This window comes from Plecotus auritus, assembly GCF_963455305.1.
Source record: "Plecotus auritus genome assembly, chromosome: 10".
In the NCBI taxonomy this organism is placed as follows: domain Eukaryota; kingdom Metazoa; phylum Chordata; class Mammalia; order Chiroptera; family Vespertilionidae; genus Plecotus; species Plecotus auritus.
The window spans coordinates 27,107,328-27,129,982 of NC_137785.1; the positions used below are offsets into that span (position 1 = coordinate 27,107,328).

At 58.7% G+C, this 22,655-nt stretch overlaps 1 protein-coding gene across 1 annotated transcript; it reads left to right on the forward strand.

The window, feature by feature from the left end:
• Positions 1–1,182: 1,182 nt before the first annotated feature.
• On the forward strand, positions 1,183–12,837 carry ZNF469 (zinc finger protein 469; the record flags this gene model as incomplete). The annotated part of the gene is made up of 1 exon (XM_080644473.1): positions 1,183–12,837. The coding sequence occupies one exon, from the start codon at positions 1,183–1,185 to the stop codon at positions 12,835–12,837; it is 11,655 nt and encodes a 3,884-aa protein (XP_080500599.1).
• Between the last annotated feature and the right edge of the window lie 9,818 nt (positions 12,838–22,655).

The window sequence follows — 22,655 nt, forward strand, 5'->3', positions numbered from 1 at the left end:
ACCTCTCCGTAGCTCTAAGGGTTCTGACCTCCAGAGCCACCGTGAGGACAGGAGAAGTGACTGATGGAAAGCGCTCAGCTCCCTGGCCCCCAGCCAAATGCTCAGAAGGAGCTCATGCTGAGGTTACTGCTATCATTCATTCATTCAGCAAACTTCACCCACAAGCCCTTGCTCCAAGGTCTCCAGTCTTGAGATAGAAAGGGGATGGAAGGGCTGGCCCCAGGCAGTGGGGCCCAGAAGAGGGGGTAAGACCTCTGCTTAGGAGGGGCGGGGCACGCACACTGCTGGGATCAGGGAGGGTCCACGGGGCTGCCCAGGGGGGAAGAGGGACAGTACTGGAACCATCCCCACCCAGGAGAGACAAGAATGCTTGTGCCCCAAATCAGGCTATGATCCCTGGGGAGGTCTCCAAACAGGGAGGAAGCACCAGCAGTGCCTGGCGCTGCCTAGAAATACAGATGCAGACCCCACCCAAGGAGCTGGCTAGAAGGTCCCTAAGGCGAGTGGCTTGAGGCTATCCTGTGTGCAACAGCTGTAAGACCATCACAGGACCAGGTGTGAGCCTCAGGCCAGATGCAGGTGTGCGTAGTCTCACCCCTTATTTCCCAACTCCGCTTCTGATGTGAGGCCCCTCCTTTCAGCAGGTGAAGGTTTCCCCTCCGCCCTGCGTGGGTTGTCCCTTGACCCCCCTGGGCTGTAGCTCAGGTCACACAGATGGCCAGCAGGTGCTCTTTATCCCGGCCATGGCCTCTGTAGGTCTAGGGCCTTTTACTCACAGGCTGGCCAGAGCCACACAGGACTGCTCTGAGGCGGCCAGGGGTCTTCTGAGCACTCTCCTTTTTTCCCTTTCTCCTCCTCCCCGCCACCCTCAACCCCTTGCTCAGTCTGGCAGGAAAGCTTTTCTCCTTTTGTCTCTCAAAGTGGCATTGGAGCTGAGCCCCTTCCTCTAAAGGTGGGGGCTTTGGTGCCAGCTGCTTCTGCTCCCAGCCTGTCACCGCTTCCGTGGGAGCCAGGAGCCTCCACAGCCCCCTCCTCACTTCTGTCTTTTCCTTTCAGGCTCCACCCAGGACCATGAGAGCAGGTTTCTCCAGGGAACCCCAAGGGGCAAGGATGGCCACCCAGCCCTCTCCCCACGGACCCCCTCGGACCACCACATCCTCCTAGCAACCAGACGGAGGGGCCATGCCTGGAGAGCAGCCCCGTGGAGCACCACCCCCAACCATGACCAGAGGCCTGCAATCCTGCCAAACAACCAGGGGCACGGCCAGTGGCACAGCCCCCCAGCCCCCCGGCGAGGACAGTGCCCTGGCCAGCAGGACCACCAAGGCCATGAGGGAGCTTGGCAGTGGGACCCAGGCCATGGAGCCCCCTGATACCCAGCCTGGGCAGGCTAGGGAGGTGGAGCCCAAGGCCACCCTCCAGAGAACCCAGCCCCTAAGCAGCCCCCCCAGGACGGGTGGTAGCCCCCGGGCCCCCCTGGGGAGGAGCCACACACAGGCTCCCACAGGGCACACAGGAAAGGCAGACAACAGCCCCCAGCAGCACTACACTCTGAGCATTTCGGGCTCAAGGGCCAGACCCGCTCTGGATGAGACCCCTCAGGGCCCACAGCATGAGGGCCCCCAACCCCCAGAAGCAGAGGCCCCTCCTGCCCCAGAAGAGCTCAGCTTCCAAAGGTGCTTCCAGGAGACACCCTCCAGCTTTACCTCCACCAATTATACCTCACCGAGTGCCACCCCAGGGCCCCCACCCCTTAGGGCCCCCCAGAGCAGTGACGCCAGTCCCTGCAGGCCAGCCTCCTACTCAGAATTCCAGGCCAGTGGGGCCGATGCCTGGCTTCCCGCTGCTGAAAACAACTTCCCAGGTGCTAGTTTCAGGGTCCTTCCCACAGAACCGGAGCCCTTTCCCAAAGGTGGCAGCCCCAGGGTGGCCTCCTTCCAGATCCCCTTCCCAGCTCTGCCTGGGGCTGGCCCAAAGCCCTTCCCCGAAGACACGGCGGGGCCTGACTACTCTGAGAGGGCCCTGGTGTTTGCCTTCCACCAGCCTCGGGGAGAATGGCAGGAGGAGGCAGTGGGCACAGGCGTGTCCTACCCCCTGCCCACCCAGCCTGCTCCCCCACCCCCGTCCTGCTTCTCCAGCCAGCCTGGGCACCTTGACCCCACCAGTGACCTCGGCCGTGCTCTCCCCACAACTGGTGCTGCTCGCCCGGTCCCCAGCCCCTTCTCAGAGAGCACGGTCACCTTCCCAGACAGTTTGCACAAGAGCCTGACCACAGCCCTCCCTGAGAGACCGCCTTCAGCCCAAAATGGACTGGGGAGCCCCAGGGGACCTCCAAACTCTCTGCCCCAGAGGCACTTTCCAGGGCAGGCTTATGGAAGCCCGGGAGCCAGTGGGGTGGGCACCAGTCCTAGTTCTCTGGACACAGAGCTGGCCAACCCTGGGCCCCCGCCCACCAGACTGCCCCAGCTGTGGGATCCCACCAGAGCCCCTTACCCCACACCTCCCCTGGGCCCCCCAGCCACCACCAGGAGTGTGTTCTTTGAAGGCCAGCCCAGCTCTGGCCAGAGGTTTAGCCTCCCCCAGAGCCCCCCGCTGCCCTGGCCCCAGGTGCTGCCGGCCACCAGGCCCAGCACCCATCAAGTGGAGATGCTGAACCGGCTGCCTTTTTCCCCAGGGACCCCTGAGTGGCAGGGGGGCCGCCAGGTAGCCCTGGGTGCTGCCAGCAAGACACCTGGACCTGGGGAGAAGCTGGTGCTGAGAAACAGCCCCGGCCAGCACAGCAGCAGCTCCCCAGGGCTGTTCACCTACAATGGACTGCAGGACCCTGGAGCCCAGCCCCTGTTCTTTGGGGTAGCCCAGCCCCAGGTCTCACCCCAAGGGACCCCCAGCCTGCCCCCACCCAGGCTGGTGGGAGCCTCTCCCAGTGAGTCACCACTGCCCTCACCTGCCACCAACACAGCCAGCAGCAGCACCTGCTCATCACTGTCACCGCTGTCCAGCAGCCCAGCCAACCCCAGCTCGGAGGAGAGCCAGCTCCCCGGCCCACTAGGGCCCTCTGCCTTCTTCCACCCCCCCAATCACCCCCAGGAGAACAGCAGCCCCTTCCCATCCCCTGACCCCTCACATGCCCTCCCCATCCACTACCAGCCAGAGCCAGTCAAGACCTTCCCTTTCCCCACAGAGGTGCTAGGGGCTGAGGGGACCTTCAAATGCCTGGAGGAGGTCCCATTCCCCAGTGCGGTCCCCGAGGTGGGCAGTGGGCGGCTGGAGGGCTTCCCCCCGGAGCCACCTCCCTACTCTGCCCACCACTTCCCCCTCAGCAGCGCCAGCCTGGACCAGCTGGACGTGCTGCTCACTTGCAAGCAGTGTGACCGCAACTACAGCAGCCTGGCCACCTTCCTGGAGCACCGGCAGTTTTGCAGCCTGCTCCTGGCCAGGACCAAGGACAGCCACCAGCAGCCCGCAGAGATCCCCACTCCTCCCGCTGCCCCCTCTGTGCTGGCTGCCCCCAAAGCGCCGGCCCCTGGGAACCCAAGCCTTCTCAGCCACACGAAGACGGTCCCCTTCCTGCTAGGGGGAGACCTCCGGGTGGATGGCAAAGATGACCCCCTGAGGACAACTTTCTTGCCCAGCCTGACCACTGCCCCTTTCCCACTCTCCGCTGCGGACCTGGACCTGGAGGACGATGCCAAGCTGGACAGCCTCATCACCGAGGCACTCAACGGCCTGGAATATCAGTCAGACAACCCCGAGATCGACAGCAGTTTCATTGACGTCTTCGCTGATGAAGAACCTTCTGGCCCCAGAGGTACCAGTGCTGGGCTGCCCCCCAAGACCAGGGTGGGTGGGGCCACGCCAGAAAACAAAGCCCACCCCCTGCTCCCAACCATGGAGTCCCAGGCCCCCTGCCCTGGGGATGGGGGCTACACAGCCTGCAGCCGACCCAAAACTCGATCCCTGGGCCCAGTGTCTGCGGAGGCAAATGGGACCAGCCTGGCCAGCCAGCAGAGGAGAGGGAAGCAGTTTAAGTTTTCCCAGGGAGAACTGGACACAGCCAACACCGCCAAGAGGTCGGGCAGGGGCACCAGAGCCTCCTGTCTGAGGCCCAGGAGGAAGGGCAACAGGGCTGAGCCAGCCCCACACCGCCCCCGGGACCTCAGGACCCGAGCCCTCAAGAGCCACACAGATCCCTGTGGAAGGCTCCTCCCGGTGGAGACTAGGAGCTCTAAGCGCCTCCGACTGTCCCTGCGGAAGGATTCCAGGAGGAGGAAGGCCTGGGGTGGCACCTGGAGCAAGGAGCTCATCCACAAGATTGTGCAGCAGAAGAATCAGCTGCACAAGCAGCAGGCACAGCAAGGCCAGGGCAGTTGCTTCTCCCTGGCTACCGAGAGGCCCGCACCCAGCGCCCCGGATGGCAGGCTTCAGGAATATGACTATGCTTCAGAGTCCGAGGAAGAGGACAACCTGCAGCCACGGGGCTCCCGCCTCAGAGGCCGGCCTCGACACAGCAGCCGGCGGTGGCGCCGAGGTGAGAAGAGGAAGGAAATGGACTTAACCCTGGGTCCTAGAGAAGAGCGAAAGCAGCAGAAATCCAGGAAGGTCGTGAGGCCAGAAACCACAAAGCCAGGCAGGCCTTGCCCAGGCCCCAGTAAGAGCCCTGAGGGCCAGGGCCCACTGCAAAGCCCTGAGACCATAGACAGCCCTAAGGAGAGAGACCCCAAGAGTCTCCTGCAGATTCCCACCAGCACCAAGACCCCAGAAGAAAACCATCCATCGCAGGACTTCCCTCAAGAAGATGTTCCTCCTGACACCACAACACTTCTCAGAGGTGTTTCAGGCTCTCCTCCGTCCACCTGTGTGGAAGGAAGTCCCTGTCCCACAGCCCCCGAGCGACCACAACCAGGCAGGGAGGACACCATGGTGCCCCACAGGAGCTCAGCAGTGCCAGGTGCAGGCAGTCTGCTGGGTGTCCCCCGGTGCACAGAACCCCCCATCTCTCATGACAAAGAGGACCCCCCTGCCTGCCTGCCAGGAGAATTGCTGGTCCCCATCACTAACACCACTGCTGCCTACCCCGAGCCCAGCACCCTGTTTTTAAAGACCCCTGATCTTGGGTGTGACTCTGCTCTTTTTAACAGAGACTCCCTGGTTCCAGCTGCCAAAAAGGAGCCCCAGCCCTACAGCAGTCCCCCCAGAAAATTGCTCCTTGGACCCAAAGACCTTGCTGGCTGTTTCCCCAAAGACTTGTACTCCAAGCCCTTGGATCCAGACACTCCTGCAGCCAGTAGCATGCACCTGTGCCAGGAGGGTGTGGACTCCAGTTCCCTCGAGCCAAAACCTCCCAGGAATCCACCCTACACAGTGGACACGGACCCAGGCAAAGCCGAATCACCACTGACCTTGGAGTCCACGCCCCTCCTTTCGGGGCTGCCCATGGACGACTTTGACTCACCGATCTATAGCAGCCTATCCAGAAATGGGGACGCACAATCACCGCCTATATGCATTGATCCACCCCCAAGGAAACCCCAGCGGGACCCACCATACCCCTCATTTCTGCCTGAGAAGGGCTGGTCTCTGCTGGAGGAAGTTTCCCCAATGCTATCCAGCCATCTGGATCATTCTCCTGACCACTCAGGGGTAAAGGTGTTCAGTAAGAAGTGTCCTCGTGAAAGGACAAAAGCCGCCACCCCTCCCCCTTTGCCGTGCAAGGTTAACGAATGTAGCATCACTTTTATGAGCAACCTGTCTGAGGATGAATTAGAGATCAAAAGATTGGTCACCGAATTAGAAAGTCAGCTGCAAAGTAAAGGTGTGCATGAGGCCTCAGGAGAGCTGCGTGGAGCTCAGCCCACGGGCAGAATGCACTCTGGCACAGGCACCCCGCTGCCCATCCATCAGGCTGCTTCACCCCAAAAGGACTCATTCTCCACAGCTGACCTCACTGATCTTAGGGAATTGAGTCCACACCAGGAAGGGGCAGAAACAGCCATGGCCACCACAGAGGGGACCCTAGGGAGCCCCCAGGAGGAGTGGCCCTCATTTCACCTGAGAGAAGCAGCCCCTCCCCCTGCCTCCCACAAAGACCAGGTTTCTGGAGCTTCTTTCAGCCCCACTGGGGCTAGCCTCAGTTTCCAGCCAGTGCAGAACACCAGAGTCTCCAGGAGAGGGCTCCCTGAGGCAGAAGAGGGCTGCAGGGGCTGCCCAGAAGCCTGTCTCCCAGACCCCAGAGAGCCACTCAAACCCCCGTCGGACGGAGGGAAGTTAGTAAAGAGCAGCCCAAACCATGAGCCTTTATTTTTTAAAAATAACAAGGCCACCAGAATCCATCACAACAAAGACATCCTGCTGCTCCTTCCCTGCAAGGCGCAGGGGCCCGGCCAAGATGCCCCTGAGCTGGAGGGGCTCAGCAGTCCTGTTGCCCATTTGGCACCTAACTTGGCATTTCAGGGTGCTGCAGTTCTGCATCTGGGTGCCACTCCACCTTCTGGTACCAGGCACAGTGAAGTCCTCAAGGGACATTCTCTAAGCAGTGCGGAGAATGGGACAGAAGAAACAGGTCCCCTCCACCCTGTAGCAGGGAGCCCTGGCTCTGAGGGTAACAAGAAGGTTGTACCAGCAGGGGCCTCCCCAAGTCCTGGCTGCATGCCTGACATCAGTCCTGGCAGGAGGCCGCAGGACCCAGCCGAAAGCCCCCTATGTCAACTCCAGCTCCTGGTGGCCAGAGCAGCTAAGAATGAAGATGATGACCAGAACTTCCAGGGGCCTCAGCTTGCCAACACCCAGAGCCCTCAACAGAGCAACCCTTCAGATGTGGAAGGGGACATCATGGAATGTGGGAATGTGGCCCACAGCCCTGGTAAGGGTTCCAATGGGAGTGTGCAGATGACAACTATCTCTGAAATGGCCGGATGTCAGCTGAGGGCTGAGGCAGGTGACCATCTGGGCTCACTCGGCCAGGCTGAGAAGCTCAAAGGCCCAGGCGAAGCCAGCCAGCTGCAACCAGATAACTGGGGGAGCCTGGGGAGACCAGACAACCTCACCACAGTTAATGCTGATCCTGAAACTACACTGGCCAGCCCCGCTGGGGCTGCAGACCAGCTAGGGGGGCAGGTCCAGGGAAACAGACCGAACTTGGGCCTTCAAAATGAGGCACAGTCTACTCCCAGCCCCTCCTCCTCTCATGTGGAATCTTTAGTCCCAGCCTTGACAGCAACCCATGCCCAAAATGGGCCTGAGGACTGGACTCCAGAGGCGGCCAGTCCAGGCCTTAAGGAACACCTGCTACTCGCTGGCGAGAGCCCAGAGCTCCCCATGAGAGACCTGGCCAGCTGTGCCCCCTTGCCCATTTCTGCAGCCACCCCTGTTCCCTGCAGCCTGGAGCACCTGCTCCAGGAAGACCCTCCCACAGTGCCTTCAGGTGAGCTGAGGGGGCTGCTCCCAGTGTCACCATCCCTCGGGGACCCTACCAGCATGAAGCACTTGCCAGCCTATTCCTCTGCCGGTACAGCTCTAAAAAGGGCTGACTCCACCCCAGCTCCCACAGATGCTAGGGCTGGAGGGTCCCTGGCCACCTCTTCATCTTTGAGGACAAGCTCTTGTGGCCTCAAGGAAAGCCTGGTTTGCCACTCTCTCCTAGGGGAACAGAGCCCACTGGAAGACGCTTCCATGGGCCAGCCTGGTCTCATCAATGCCTTCATTTCCACCCATGTGGGGGACCACCCTGAAGGCTACATGTCAGGATCCCTAGAGGGTTCTAGGAAAGAGAGGCTGAGGGGATCTCCTGCCTATGACGTCCCTTCTTCCCCATCGAGGGCCATGTCCCCAAGAGTAACCATCCAGGCTGCAGCCCTACCTGGCATTCCTGCCACAGATGGCATGGGAGCAGTCAGAGGCCCCAGGGATGAGTGGCCAGACCCCCACTGCAGAGGAGCACTACCCCACAGCAGCCCAGACAGGATGCCCAAGGGCCCCCCCTCAGAACATCCAAGACACAGGGAAGGCCAGAGCATCACCACTGTGCCCGCTGACGCTTCCTCCCAGAGGACAGCAGGGCCAGAGCCTCGTGCCTGCCGGGAAGGTGAGGCCGGGGCCAGCACCCAGGGCGAGGAGGACCTTAAGATACCTGGGGCTGGGCGCCCTGGCATTTCCAAGGCCTCAGCAGCTGGCACCAGAGGCCCAACAGTCGCCTGCCCTTGTGAAGAGCTCCAGCAGGACAGAGCCACGTCTCTGAGCAGCACAGCCAGCAACTCCAGGCCCAACTCTCCGCAGAGCCTCAGAAATGTCCCCCAGCAGGTGCCCCAGGGGGACCCTCTATGTCCCCAGGACCCCAAACAGAAGCCTGGTGACTTTAAAAACAGCCCCCTGTCTACTGAGAGCAGCTGCTGGAAGAACCGAGACCCCAGTGGGCGGCCTGTGACCTGCGAGGTCTGCTCAGCCACCTTCCGATCCAGACCAGGCCTAAGCCGCCACAGAGCCAGGAAGCACAGGCTACAGGGGGTCACCTCCCAGCCAAGCCCCCCAGCCCCGGCTGCTCCCCAACCTGGGGAACCTGTACCCCAGATGAACCGCCCCCCTGGGAAAAAAAGCCGCAGGGCACCTGGGAAGGAGAAATCAAGGCCCAGGCTGAGCAGCCCCAGCCACACTGCTAGGTCACCTCCGGTCCAGGGCTCCATGGCTCCTAAGGATGACCCAGCTCCCAAGATGTCCAAGGGGCTCAGGCGGGGGGTCAGCATTGTGAGAACACCAGTCTGTCCCCCCAGCCAGGAACCACACCCCCCAGGCCTGGTCAAGCCAGGAGTGGGCTCAAGGCCTGCAGAGCCCAGGAAATGGGACTTGCTGCAGAAGGACGACCCCTGTCCCAAACGGGCAGAGAGAAGAGGAGGCAAGAGGCGGGGTAGAGCGCCCATGGACATCCCCTGCGAGCCAAAGGGGAAATCAAATAAGAAATCGAGAAAGCCAAGAGCGAGAAGGTTCCGGGAGGAGCGCGGTCCTCCAGTCTCTCCTGATGTGATTTCAGATAGAAGCCACTGGAATCCATCAACTGCAACTGTCAATTACCCACCCCCTCTGAGCCACTGCCTCTCACAGGAGGCAGAGCAGGAGACTGAGGTCACACAGCTGCCTCTCCCCATGGCCACAGAACTGGAGGGGACGTCCACACAGAAGTCACCTGGGAAGTTGATGGCACCTCCAGGGAGAATGGAGCGGGTGCCTCCTGCAGAAGAGACGAGGGAACAGAAGGCAGCCTTGGCAAGGGGGTCCTGGGGACCCAGAGAGACCAGGACATCGGGTGTCTGCAGAGAACTGTCAAGGGCAGTTGGAGGTACACCTGCAGGGCACAGCAGTGCAGCCGAGACTGGGTCAGGGCAAGCTGTCTGGGAAGAGCACAAGCCCCCCTGGGGACCCTCAGGCTCCCCAGAGACTTGTGGTTCTGAAGCAGGTGACACCATCAGCAGTTGCCTCCAGGGCCCCCTGGACCCCTGCAGGGTCCAGGAGCATGAAGGTGTCACTCCTGAAGCCCCCAGCCTGGGTCTCGGGGACCCTCTGAGCTTGTTTGATGATGAAGCCTCCTTTTCCCAGCTCTTCCCTCTGGGCAACCACTTAACTCGGAAGAAGAACCCCCGAGTCTATGGGAAGCGCTGTAAAAAGCCAAAGCCTCCACCATTGCCAGAGCCCTGGGAGTTCCAGGGCAGTGAAACTCTGCCCTCCGCCCACATGCCCACAGATCTCAGTGACTCGGGCTCCCTCTGCCTGTCCCTCGAGGACCCATGGAGTGACGAGGCCATGGGCCTGCCTGAGTCCTTCCTTCTGGAGGGCTTCCTCAGCAGCAAGATGCCTGGCATTGACCCCTGGGCCCCAGGACCCAGCCTATGGGCCCTGGAGCCTGACTCAGAGGTGGACTGTGCCAAGCAGAAACCCTCCTGCAATGCCAAGGACAACCCTTTGGAGAACATCCCTGAGCTGCATATGGTTCCAGCGGCTTGGCGAGGCCTGGAGCTGCAGGCCTCCGTTGATGAGACCGCCTCTTCTCTTGGGGACATGAGCCCTGAGCCCCCCAACCTGGAGCAAGAACACTACAACCATGGGCTCCCGGGGAATGCTGTGGCTCTTGAGAGGCTCAGCTCTAGATTTGAGATGCAAGATATATGCTTTCTGGGACCCTGCGAAGATCCTGTGGCTCTCTCCAACATGAGCTTCTTAGACTTCAAGGCCACAGTGAACTCCCAGGGGTCACAGAGCAAAAGGACAGAGGAGGTGGCCAAGGCCAGAAGGGCCCCAGTCAGAGACCAGGATGCCAGGGCCAAGAGGACACCCTACAAGTGCAGGGTGTGCTTCCAGCGCTTTCATGGCCTGGGAGAGCTGGACATCCATAAGCTGGCCCACAGCCCCTCACCGCCCCCCACCTGCTACATGTGTGTGGAGCGCAGGTTCGGTTCTCGAGAGCTGCTGAGGGAGCACCTGCAGGAGAAGCATGTGCAGGGCCGGGCGGGGCTGTGGGCCTGCGGCATGTGCCTGCGGGAGGTGGCTGATGTCTGGATGTACAACGAGCACCTGCGGGAACATGCCCTACGATTTGCCCGAAAGGGGCCAGCACAGAGGTCCCTGGGAGATCCATCTGGACGCTGGGAGGGGGACAGCACTGTCACACACTTCCTGAGCAGCATGATGGGGCAGGCATCCAAACCCCACAGGGGCAAGTGCTCAGTTGGCCAGGCAAATGGGGCCCCTGCAGAGAGGGAGAGGGCAAAACCCAAGGCTCGTACCAAAAACTCAAACCAGGATGGCACTTTGATGCCAGACAGCACCTTAGCCAAAGGCAGTCCATCAACCTGTGCAAACCCAACTCTGCCCAGCAGTTCTGCCACTCTCCCTGGCTCCACCAAGACGTGCCCCAGCTTGTCCCCTGCACCCTGCCCCAACCGAGAGCCTCTACCCCACACCATCCCAGTGCATCAGGACTGCAAGGACCCCTCCCGAGACTGCCACCACTGCGGCAAGCGGTTCCCCAAGCCTTTCAAGCTGCAGCGCCACCTTGCGGTGCACAGCCCGCAGCGCGTCTTCCTGTGCCCCCAGTGCCCAAGGGTCTACCCTGAGCCCTGCGAGCTTCGAGCGCACCTCGCCAGGGAGCACGGGGTGAGGGAGGAGCTGGAGCTGCAACACACCCCACTGTATGACTGTGAGCTCTGTGCCAACGTCACCCACATCAGCAAGAGGTCCTTCATCTGCAGCTCTTGCAACTACACGTTCACCAAGAAAGAGCAGTTTGACCGACACATGGACAAACACCTGAGGAGAGGGCAGCAGCCCTTCACATTCCGCGGGGTGCGGAGGCCAGGCGCCTCCGGGCAGAAGACCCAGGCCCGGGAGGGCTCGCTACCTAGTAAACGGCGCAGAGTGGCCACGCCCAGCAGCGCCCCTGGGCCTGTCGTGGACAGGTCTCTGTCTCTGGGCAGCAGCCCCACCCAGAGCGAGGCATCCATGCCAGCCCTGCTCCAGCCCTGCCCAGAGGCGGCTCCTGGTGGCACCCAGGGTCAGCCCAGGAGCCCAGAGAGGCCCATGGATCTTGAGGGCCACCTGGCCAGGGGCAACAATCTGCCCTCTGACTCCCAAGAGTTCATTCTCCCATCTCTGTCTTCTTTCCCAGCAGCCTCAGCTGATGGCAAAGATGGCCACAAGCCAGACCAAGCCCTGGAGAGCCCCACAGATGAGGCTTCCCCAGGCAGCCCTGGGCCTCTTTTCCAGCAGGCTCTCCCTCTGGAGGGATTTCTACCCCAGCCAGGGGCCAGAGGCCAAGCCTCAGAGAGCCTTTTCTCAGGGAAAGGCAGGACCCCAAGTGCCCCTGGCAAATGTGCTCCTGACCATCACCCAGAAGCCTCCTCCATGCTCCAGAAGGAGAAGCAGGTGTCCACGTGCTACATGGTGTCTGAGGGGGAAAAGGGAGTCCCCTCCCATAAGGGTAGTGCCACCAAGCATGGGGGCTGTCAGAGTTCATCAAAGGACAGGGCAACTCTGTCTCTCCCCAGCAAAGCACCCAAGTTCCCGGTGCAATCAAAGAAGGCCATGGCCAGCACAAAACCTGGAGAGCCAGCCCGTGGCACTGAGGACAGGCAGAAGGCCACTGCCCTCAAACCCAAGCCAGGCCCCAGCTCCCAGGGCAGTGGAGGCCCACAGCACAGCACCAAGACCGCAGGTGGCAGCCAGCCTCAGCCAGCCAGTGGGCAGCTCCAGAGCGAAACAGCCACTACCCCATCCAAACCCAACTGCCCAGCCCAGAGCCCCGCCCCAGACAAGCCCCCCACTCGAGCCCCAGTCAAGGGCTACTCCAAGGCCCCAAGGGAAGCTGGTGACCAGGGGCCCCAAGGGAGCCTGGTCCCCAGGGAGGACAGGGAGGGCAAAGAGAAGAAGAGAAAGGGCCGGGCCCTGGGGCCAAGCAAGAGTGAAAGTGTGGGGAGCTTGGGAAGGGCCCCTTCAGTCCCTGACAAACCCCGCCGGGCTCCCCGGAAGCAGGCTACTCCCAGCCGTGTGCTCCCTGCCAAGCCCAGGCCCGGTAGCCAGAGCAGCATTACACTGCCTCAGCCCTCAGAGCAGCAGAGGGGGGAGCCCAGATACACACACCGGGACTTCAGATGCAGCAGAGATGGACTAGGCAAAGCCTTTCCCCAGGCGAGACCCCTGCACAGGACCCCCAAGAGGGGCAGAGCTGTCCGCGGTGCTGAACATGCCAATCGCCGAGCCTGCTGGACTGCTGAATCCCAGAACGACCTCCTCAGCCAGCTCTTTGGACAAAGACTAACCAGCTTCAAGATCCCTCTAAAAAAGGACCCCTCTGAGTAATTTATAGGAGTGAAAGAGTGCATGGGAGAAGGGCTGGGGGATGAACCCAGTGAATAAGGGACTCCTGTCTACACTGGCAAGCTTCAGTACTCAGAGATAGTTTGATTGGTGGCCACATCTTAATCCACCTGACTTACCATGCAAATGCTCAGACTCCAGTGTTAGAGCTGAGACTCTAATGCTTGGAGTAGGGCCTGGGGTTGATGGACAGCAATACCCTTCAACCTAGAAGGTTAGGGCGAGGGGCTGGCCAGCAGCAGGTTCTTGGAGACCACGCAGCTGTTTTTTCAATACCAAGAACTTGAAGAAAGAGCAGCTCATGCCTTGCATCCCTTGTGCCCCCTTTGAAGGTTTGGACATGGTCCTCCCCTCCATGTCATCTAGTAGGGAAGTAAGTTGAGGCAACCACAGTCAGATCACAGCAGGACCCCTCTTGGTCTTGCTGCTGTTGCTGCAATTCCAAAGTGGCCTTACAAATCAAATGGGGGGCTCTCCACCTAGCGATTTGTGAGCTACCTGGCCCCCCAAGCACATGGTCGTGATGGCCACTATCCATACCACAGACAAAAGCACTGGTTTCCAGTGCACCTTGACCCCTGAGGACCAGGTCCCCATTTGGACTGAGAGGAAGCTGCTCAACAGCCAGTTCCCACCAGTTCTTCCTCCCCATCCCCCACACACGCCCCAGCCTCTGTGGTTGCCTTTCTAGAGCTTTCCTCCTACACAGAGCTCTCAGCTGGCAAGTATCAGCAATTTAGCTCTGAAGTTTCTGGTGCTATTTTCATGTTGTAATGTGAATACAGGCTTCCTTGATTTGTTTTACGTGGGTGGATTGGGAGGGGAGACAGGCTGGAGAGGTGAGAAGGGGGCTGCATGGAAGGCCCACAGGCACCAGCCGCCCCAAGAAGTCTTTCACTGGCTCCTTGGTCAGCAGGCTCCAGCCCCAGGGTTGCAGTCAGAGAAGCTGGCTGGGACACTCAGGGCCGGGTGTGGCGCTGCTGGCATCTCATGCACTGAATGTGACCCAGGGCTCGGTATGCACGTCCTTTTAACAGAATCGTGTCTTCGAAGCGAATAGGAGTGTGGGAGAGACTTCCTTCTGTTCTTGGTGTCTGCGGTTCAGTTTGTTTCCTTCTGTTTTGTTTTGGTTTTTTTTTGTTTTTGTTTTTGTTTTTTGTTTTCATTTTTACCTTGGGTACAATGTGCATGTCAAAAGTTTTTATTTTGGTATTTTGAAAGAGACCAAATCAGGCCCAAATCTCCTTTCTAGAAGGTGTTGTGTGCCCCTCAGAATGACTCTTTAGTGCTAATAAATAAGACATGGGGAACTCTGAGGCTGTGCTCTGCGAATCACAGCAAACTCATCCTGTCAAATATATTCCCACTATTTTCACAGAAAGCCTCTGCTGTGTGGCGTCGGTCCTCTAACCAGCCCCACCCTGCCTGCCACCTGGGCCCAGAACCTGACTCATGGAGTGTCAGCTTCAGCTGCCACTTTTGTCCTGATACCAGGGCTATCTGGCCCTGTAGAGTCTCCCCCAAGCAGCAAAGCGGTCCCACCAGCCCCTCCAGGATTGGTAACATGTGCAGATAATGCCATAGGGCAGCCTCACTTTGTTTCTGAAGCTTTCAGAGCAGGAAAGACAGGAAATCATTAACTCAGCTCAGTTTAGGGGACATGGGAAGGCAGCAGAGGCAGCATGAGAGGTAAAACCAGGAGACCCTCCCCCATCTCAGGCTCAGACACGCGGGGCTCACCAAGACCTGAAGACCCCCTCAAAGACTCCAGTGTCTGGGACATGCGCCTGGAGGGCAAGCGAGGCTGTCTAGAGTCAGGTACCCATCTGGTCCTGCCCATGACAAACACCTGGGCCCAGCATGAGGGGTACCGCTCAGCGCAGGTCCCAAATAACACGTGCTGGGTAGAGGAGAAGAGCCTCACCACGCCCTCTCCACAGGGAGAGGGATACCACCTGTGAAATGGTAACTGGGGCCTCATCACTTCTGTTCAGGCCCACTGACCCCTGCCCCAGCTACACTCCCCTGCCTGCCCAGCTCACCTTCATCCCGCCAGGCCTTTGCCTGTGCATTTCCCTCCACCAGGAATGCCCTTCCCAGGTCCTCTTCCTAAGTCTTAGCCCCTCCCATTGGTGTGCCCCCAGCCCCAGGTTGGCAGCCATGAGGGAGTCATTGAGGGGCCTGGCCATCCACCTCCCATTTATGCACCTGTTCTGCACTGGGAAATGAGCCAGAGGCAGCTCCCACTCTCAGAAATTTCCAAACAGATTCTGTCAGGAGTAGGGGCTTCGGTCTCTTTGAGGGGTCTCTGTGGCAGGGCCTCTGACAGGATGGGCCATCAGGGATAGGAAGAGGCCCGACTGCCACACAAAGGAGGGACAGGTGGAGTTGGGGTGTGTGAGTTTGAGCCATGTTTGAGACAGGCTGTCTGGGGACTCGGCATGGAGACCCATGAGGTCCAACGGGTTTGCACGACTGGGTGCTCGCATTCCTGGGTGCCCCCATTTAGCCCACCATACCTCTAGCAAAGCCTGGGGCCAGCAGCATCTGTATCACTTGGGAACATGGTGGACATTCCAGGCTCTGCCCAAATTTCAATCAATCAGATGCTCTGGGGTGGGGGAGCAGTCTGTGATGTCACATGCCCTTGGGGTGCTGATGCTCACAATACTTGGGAACCTATCATGGTTCCAGTCTGCTCAGGGACTGGTGTGAACAAGACACCCCACTCCTGTGGCAGTAACCCCCTCCTGCAGCCTGAGCCCCCAGCATGCACATGCCCAACTGGCCAGCAGGTGGCAGCATTTGTCCAGCAGGCTGGGCACCTAAGCCACTGGCAGCTGGACTCTAGGCCTAGAGTCACCCACCGCTTTCATGTGCAAACACAACAGACAAACGCCATAGCCCCACCCCCTTCCACCTTACCAACAGGTTCAGAAACCCAAGCTTACTGCACATATGTGTGCACCCCTCCATAGCCTTACACACGCCGGCACGGCATGCACCCCCACTCACCAGCAAACATGGGACTTGCCCAGACACACTGAGACATGAGTGATTTTGGGTATGTCTAGGACAGTGGTTGGCAAACTCATTAGTCAACAGAGCGGCAAACCGCGGCTCGCGAGCCGCAGTTTGCCGACCACTGGTCTAGGAAGACCTGGCCCTTGAGAGGTCCCAGGCGCATCCCAAAGTGCCTGTTTGAGCCATGGAGTGGGCTGGATGAGGATGGGCGAGGGTTTGGGCAGGAGCAGGGCCACTGCTCCCTGAGGACCTGAGGAAGTGCCTGGCCATCCTGCAGCTGAGAAAACAGCATAGCTCCCCCGCCCCCCCCCCCCCCCCACACACACACACACCCGCCCCTGAATGTCCTCAGGCAGTGCTGCTGCTTCTGCCCTGGTTCACCATCTAGGAAGCCTGCAGGGTTCCTCCAGGGGCTGCCCTGAGGCAGGCAGGGGTAGGCAGGGGGTGTGCTAGCAGAAAGTAACATAAATGTCTGCATTGTTCAACTGCATCCTCCAATAGGCCCCAAAGCCTGACCCCAGTAACCTCTCTGCCCCACCAGCTCAGAGACAAGCAGGAGAGAAGATGGTGCTTATGAGCAAGTGAGGAGGCACAGGTGGAGGGGAGACCCTGGGAAAGAGAAAGAGCAGGGGTTGCCTGGACTTAGGTAGTCAAGGCAGCCAGAGGAAGAGCAGCTGGTGGTGGAGTGGCAGGCTAGCCTCCATCCCCCCAGACACCATAAAGGGGGAGCTTTGCTAGGCACATCCGCCAGGGGAACTGACTTACGGAGTCACATGGGCTTACCTCAGCTTCTGGGGCCACTAAGGCCATAGAGAGTCCAGTCTCCTGGGAAACTGTGTAGATGGCCATGTGCACACAGTGGGAAGAATCCAGTGGAAAGGATCCCACAGAGCTGGCCTCAGAGAAGCAGACATCCACCAGGAAAGGGAGAATCCTTGGCACTCCGGAGTGGCCATTGTCAGGATTCCTTGAAGCACCCCCGATGGGGGGATAGGACTTGGAGACTCATTTGTTCTCCCTATGTCACCTATGAATGTGCTGCACGTGGGCTCTGAAAATCCAGCCCTGAGACCACATGACTCCTGTTTCTATGCCGGTCCAGTGGGTGGGCAGCACATTTCTTGCAGAAGCCTGACCGCAAGGCCCGAGGTCCTGCTGCTGTGAGTATGGTGGCCCCAAGCAGCCACACTGAGCCCCTCGGGGCCATCTCTCTTTTCCGCCCACTCTGGGCCTGGGCGCCCAAGGCCATGGCCTCTTTCCCACAGGACACTGTCTACCTCACTGACTGGCTGGCATGGCCTTGTGGGCTGCAGCTCAAGGCCACAGGCCTCCTCCCCAGAGCCCCCAGGCAGAGAGGAGACAGGACTAGGCCTCCCAAGGGCCAAGGTTTAGCTGGACCTAAACAAACTGCACCTTTGCCTGCCCTGCCGAGAAACCCCCAGAACCATGCCTGGGGCCTAGGAGGGAGACAGGTGTGTTCAGCCACAGGCCAGGCTCTGGGCTGGGAGACAGCAGAACTCAGGCTCATCACCATCCGCACCTCAGTTTTCCCACTCATTAAATTGGCACAATTACCAAAAACACTTCCAGCCATGACACTTAAGAGACTCTTGGGCCTAAGTGTTGTGGCTAGACTGGTGTGTCTCACTCCTCTGCCCTCTGCTCCCTCGAGCATGCACCTGGCTCTTCCTTCAGGTCTGTACTCAAATGACACCTCCTATCTGTAGTCTCTCCTGTTTAAGGTGGCAACTGCACCCCCAGTGCCCCGGCAGGCCCCCACCCTGCTTTATAGCATGTTCGCCCTTCTGGTATGCCCCAGGGCCCAGTCCTTAATTGTGGCTATTGGCCTCCTGCTGCTAGACTCTTGTGTGTGTTCACGGTTTTACCTTTAGTGACTAGAGTAGGAGCTCAATACATGTTTGTAGGTGGGAAGAAGTGAGGAAGGGACAAGGGAGAAAGGAAGGGAGCAGGGCCACGGGGTGGGTGCAGAGAAGGAGAGGAGGGAACAGGATGGGAGAGGGGAAGGGGGAGGGGAGTGGAGAAGGGGGAAAGAAGGAGAAAGGAAGGAAGGAAGGAAGGAAGGAAGGAAGGAAGGAAGGAAGGAAGGAAAGAAAGAAAGAAAGAAAGAAAGAAAGAAAGAAAGAAAGAAAGAAAGAAAGAAAGGAAGAAAGAAAGAAAGTCTTCCTGAGGGTAAGTATGCATTTCCTCTCTGGTGATATAACCATGTAACCCCAGCTCTGAGAGTTGGGAAATGTCCAGATAATACTTCCTTCCAGATAACACTTGCTCCCGGTACTGCCTTGCCTCATGGGGTCAATGGGCCACACTTGGGCTGCTGCATGAAACCGTAGCTCTAGCTAACACCCAAGGACCTAGGATGGTCTCCAGGCAACAGCCTTTGTGCCCAAGGATATCAGAGGGGTTGGCTTGTTAGAGATGCTAGCTTTATAGAGGACCACCATGCCCAGGAGAAGGGGCTTATCTGGCGTGGTCCCAGGACGACTCTCTTTGGCTTGTTAGAGATGCTAGCTTTATAGAGGACCACCATGCCCAGGAGAAGGGGCTTATCTGGCGTGGTCCCAGGACAACTCTCTGCTGTCCCTCAGATGGAATCCACAACTGCAGGCAGAACTGCCTGAGCCCAGTCTCCAAGCCAGAGCCACCCACCCACAATGGAGGCAGCCAAGGTAGCAACCCCCCCACCTGCTCCCACCAGCCTGGGGGCGCCCAGACAGCATCTAGTTGTCTTTAGGCCAACTCCTTCTCTGCCCCTTTTGCAGGCAGCCTCCTGATCCCTAACTTAATTTATTTTGACATCCTTGCTGCCTTTTGACCTCCTTACGGAGTCACGTGGTGCTTAAAACTCATTATCCCCCCCCATTGAAACCGGAAGTTAATTAAACCCTTCACAGAGCCAGTGTTGATGAATGTCAGGATGGGCCCCTGATGCAGCTACCCCCTGACCTGCAGAGCTCGGGGCAGGGGCGGGGGGGGGGGGGGTGGCGGTGAGTAAGGCCTGGCCCTGGGACAGACGGGCCCCCTTCCCTCCAACGCAGCAACCAGTGTGCATTCTGGAGCAGAGGGTGTGGATTTCCTAGGGAGAATCCAGCTCTGCCACTTACCTGCTGTGTGACCTTGGGCAAGTGACTTCACTACTCTAAGCCTCAGTTTACTCGTCTGACAAATGGAAATTCTAACAGTCTTTCAAAAAGTCATTATAAGCAGACTGTGCATTGATCTGCATTAGTGCCCAGCACAGGACCTGGCACCGAGGAACCCTCCATGACATTACTCTCACGGCTGCTAGTGTAAGATGACAGAGCACTGAGTGCTGCGGAAAGGCCTCTGGTCCCCACAAGCTGGAGCAGAGAGAAAAGGCCGAGTCTTGTCTGGGAGTAGTCTGGGGCTTCCCTGAGGAAGGGAAGTGGGAGGGAAGTGCCAGGCTGTGGGAGAGAAGGGTGCATGTGGCAGCAGGACCAGCTTTCGCAAAGGCCCAGCCTGCAGGACACCTGGACTTTAGTACAATGAGGTTCAGAAAAGAGGGTAAGAGCAGGGCAGGCCAGGACAGAGGTTATCACCAGCAGCGGGGTCAGGAGTGGCTCTGGGGGACCAGTGGGGTGGGGACAGTGGTTAGGGTGGTGACTGAGAGAGGCTTGGAGCATGATGGGGTGGTGGCGATGTGCCATGGGGCATTTTGGAGCTATGAAGAGGTGAAGTCACAAACAGTGGAGGGACAGTGAACCTCTCCATGGGCCTGGTGTCCTGAGACCCTTCATCTAGACTGGCCTGGGGACCTGCTCTGTGCCATAGTCTGCTGTAGCCCGAATCATTTGAGACCCCACCCTCAGCCCTCCCTGCCTTTGCACCTACTCTTCCCTCAGCTGAGAATGCTCTTCTCCCATCACTCTTTTTTGAGCATCCTCTTTATTCTTCAATGTCCATCTTAAGTTTATAGAACATTCTGTGGCTTCCTTGGTCATAGCCCAACAGTCAGTGCAGGGCCTGGAATGCAGGAGATGCCACAATTAGCTCCTTCCCCCACCCATAGCAACTACCCAGCCATGGGCCACCCTCCTCTGGAGTTAACCTGCCTTGGGGGTACAGGAAACTGCCACTTCTGAGCTGGAGGACCACCCTGAGCCTTAGTGCCTTCATCACTGCCACAAGAGCCTTGAGCACTGTGTACAGGCCCAGCTCTGCCACTTTCTGCCTGGTGACCCTAATGGCTGTAACCAGCAGAGGGTTGCACAAAGACTTCGTGAAAGAATATGAACCAGGCCAAAGAAAGGGCTTAGAAAATGCTGGTGATGCACCATGACATCACCCCTAGAATGGGCGTCCAGGACAGAGCCATGCTCAGGAGCCTTTCCTGAGATCAGACACCCTTGGAACCTCCTGGGAGGCCTCCAGGGAGCCTGCTATTAGCCTTGGAATCCAGTGAGCAGGGGAACAGCCAGGCCTTGGTCAAGGCAGCCCAGCTTCATGCAAAGCCCCTCCCAACTCCACAGCAAGCGTTGACAGCCCCCCATTGAGACTGAATGCAATTCTGTTTACTCCACTAATGACTTTCGGATGTGAATCCTGGCACTCCTCACAGTCACACAGGGACAGGTGGAAATTAGAGTTCACAATGGGCAGCCCATGGGGATGGAGGTGGCCAGGTGAGACACCTTCAGCAGCCCTGCACCCTGCTTCTCCTCCAGACAGCCTTCCCTGACTTCCCCAGGCAGAGGCAGTTGCTCCCACTCACCCAGGCCTTCCTTTCAACAACACTTCTTGTTCTTCTTTCCTCAATATAGCTCCATTATCAACAGACGTCCTCTGAGGGCACAGTAGTGTGTTCAAGGTCCTATGGCATCACCACTGATCACCAGCGAGGCAGTTTTCTCCTCTGTATAATGGGGTAAAGATAGCCCCTGCAGGGCAGGTTGAGAAAAAAAAGCATAGAAGGAAAGTGCTCCAGAAACAGCTCTCACCTGGGTCTGGGCTGCTATGGCACTTCATGGGCCTGTGACCTGTGCAGGTACACCAGGCCTACAGCACTTGGGAAGATCCTGCACTTGGTTTAACACTCTGTTGTTGCTACCCTGAAATTCTTAATCTTTGAACAAGGGGCCCCACATTTTCATTTTGCACAAGGCCTCAAAAATGATGTAGCTAGTCCTGGTCAGCAGGTTCTGTTTCTCACCTGCCTCTGCTCCTAAGTCTCTGGGTGATTTGGATGTATTTCTCCTCTTGGGGCCACAATTAATGGGCAAAGAAGTGGCCAAAGTGATGCCTATCTTCTCATCCTGCACCCTAGACAGATATCACTAATGGATCATGGCTCTTTCTCCTGCTGACCCTCAAGATCCTCCTTACAGATCTCCAGCCATTTCAGCAGCACCAACCTGGGTGTGCATGGAGCCCCAGACACAACCCATAGCCACCTCCTCCAAGAATCCCTCTGACTCCCAAGTCCCCATCTTTGAGAAGGTAGTAAAGCCCAACGGGAAGCACAGATAGGTGGGGTGCCTCATTCAGTTGACAAACACTATGGGAGCCTTGGTCTCAGTGAACCAGTGGACCCTGAGCTCCTCAGTGAGGGGGTACAGCACCAGGCAGCTGTAGGAAGGCTATACCCACTGGCTCTGGGTAGGAAGCTGTGTGACCCTGGGCAAGTCTCTTGGCCTCCTAGCCTTAGTGTTTCTGTCTGTCCAGTGGCAGTGAGTGGTCCCAGGGTGGACCTCAGCCTCCTGCCCTGCCTGCCACTCTACTACCCAGAGACCCCCTGAGAGTAGTGACAGGGCAGGGGAGAGTGCCCAGGCTCCAGGGATAACCCTTCTCCTTATCCATGGAGTGGGGGCAAAGGTAACAGAAGTCAGAATGATGTGGGGGTCTCACAGGCAGGGGGCTCAGCATTCAGCCAGCCTCGGCATGTGACAGTGGTGATGATTATCTGCCACTAGATGGCTGGGGCTCTTTAGAAAAAGTCTTCCTGGTAGCCCTGGGGCCCTACTAACTCCCTATTTCTTGTGAATATGAGGGAGAGGGGGCAGGCATCTAATTCAGACCAAGAACATTAAAATAAAAGAATACAATTGTGCTCCTGTTGGGCAACCCTAATGCTGTGTGACCTTGAGCAAGGCTCACTGGAAATGGGGGCCTTTGGGATCCCATAAACATATCCCAAAGGACAAGAGGGTCATCTCTATTTCCAGGATTGGAACAGACAGGACTGACCCTGGGATCCTCGCTCCTTTCCGACTGCCCAGGCGGGAGGGGCGCAGAGATTCGCTCAACCGGCTGAGGGGCCGGCTTCCTGGGCCTCCATCAGGGCGCTCCGCAGAGGAAAGGCTCCGGAGGGGTGACACCCGCGACTGCTGGGAGAGGGACAGGGACAGGCCCCTAGCTTCCGCAATCTCCAAGATTTCCTGCCAGATCTCAGTCAGAGGGAGGAGGACCCGAGGTCTCAGCTTTCCATTTGGGAGTCTCGGCCACTGGGGTGGCAGACCCTGGGGATATCGCCTCCACCGGAGATTCGGAAGAAAGCCCCCACCAGCCAGAGCTGGCTCCACACCTCAAATCGGACCCAAGACAAATGTGAGGTGTCAGGGCATTGAGCTTCCCCGCAGGCTTAGGAGCGCGAAGACCGGAGGACCTGAGGGCGGAGTTATAGAGTAGGGGGCGGGGCCATAGGAGGCCGGGGCGGAGCCAGGCCGCTGGGGCGGAGGCGGGGCGGGGCCTTAGCGTCGGAGGGCTAAACCAGGTCCCGTCAGGCTTTGGGGCAGGGCCAG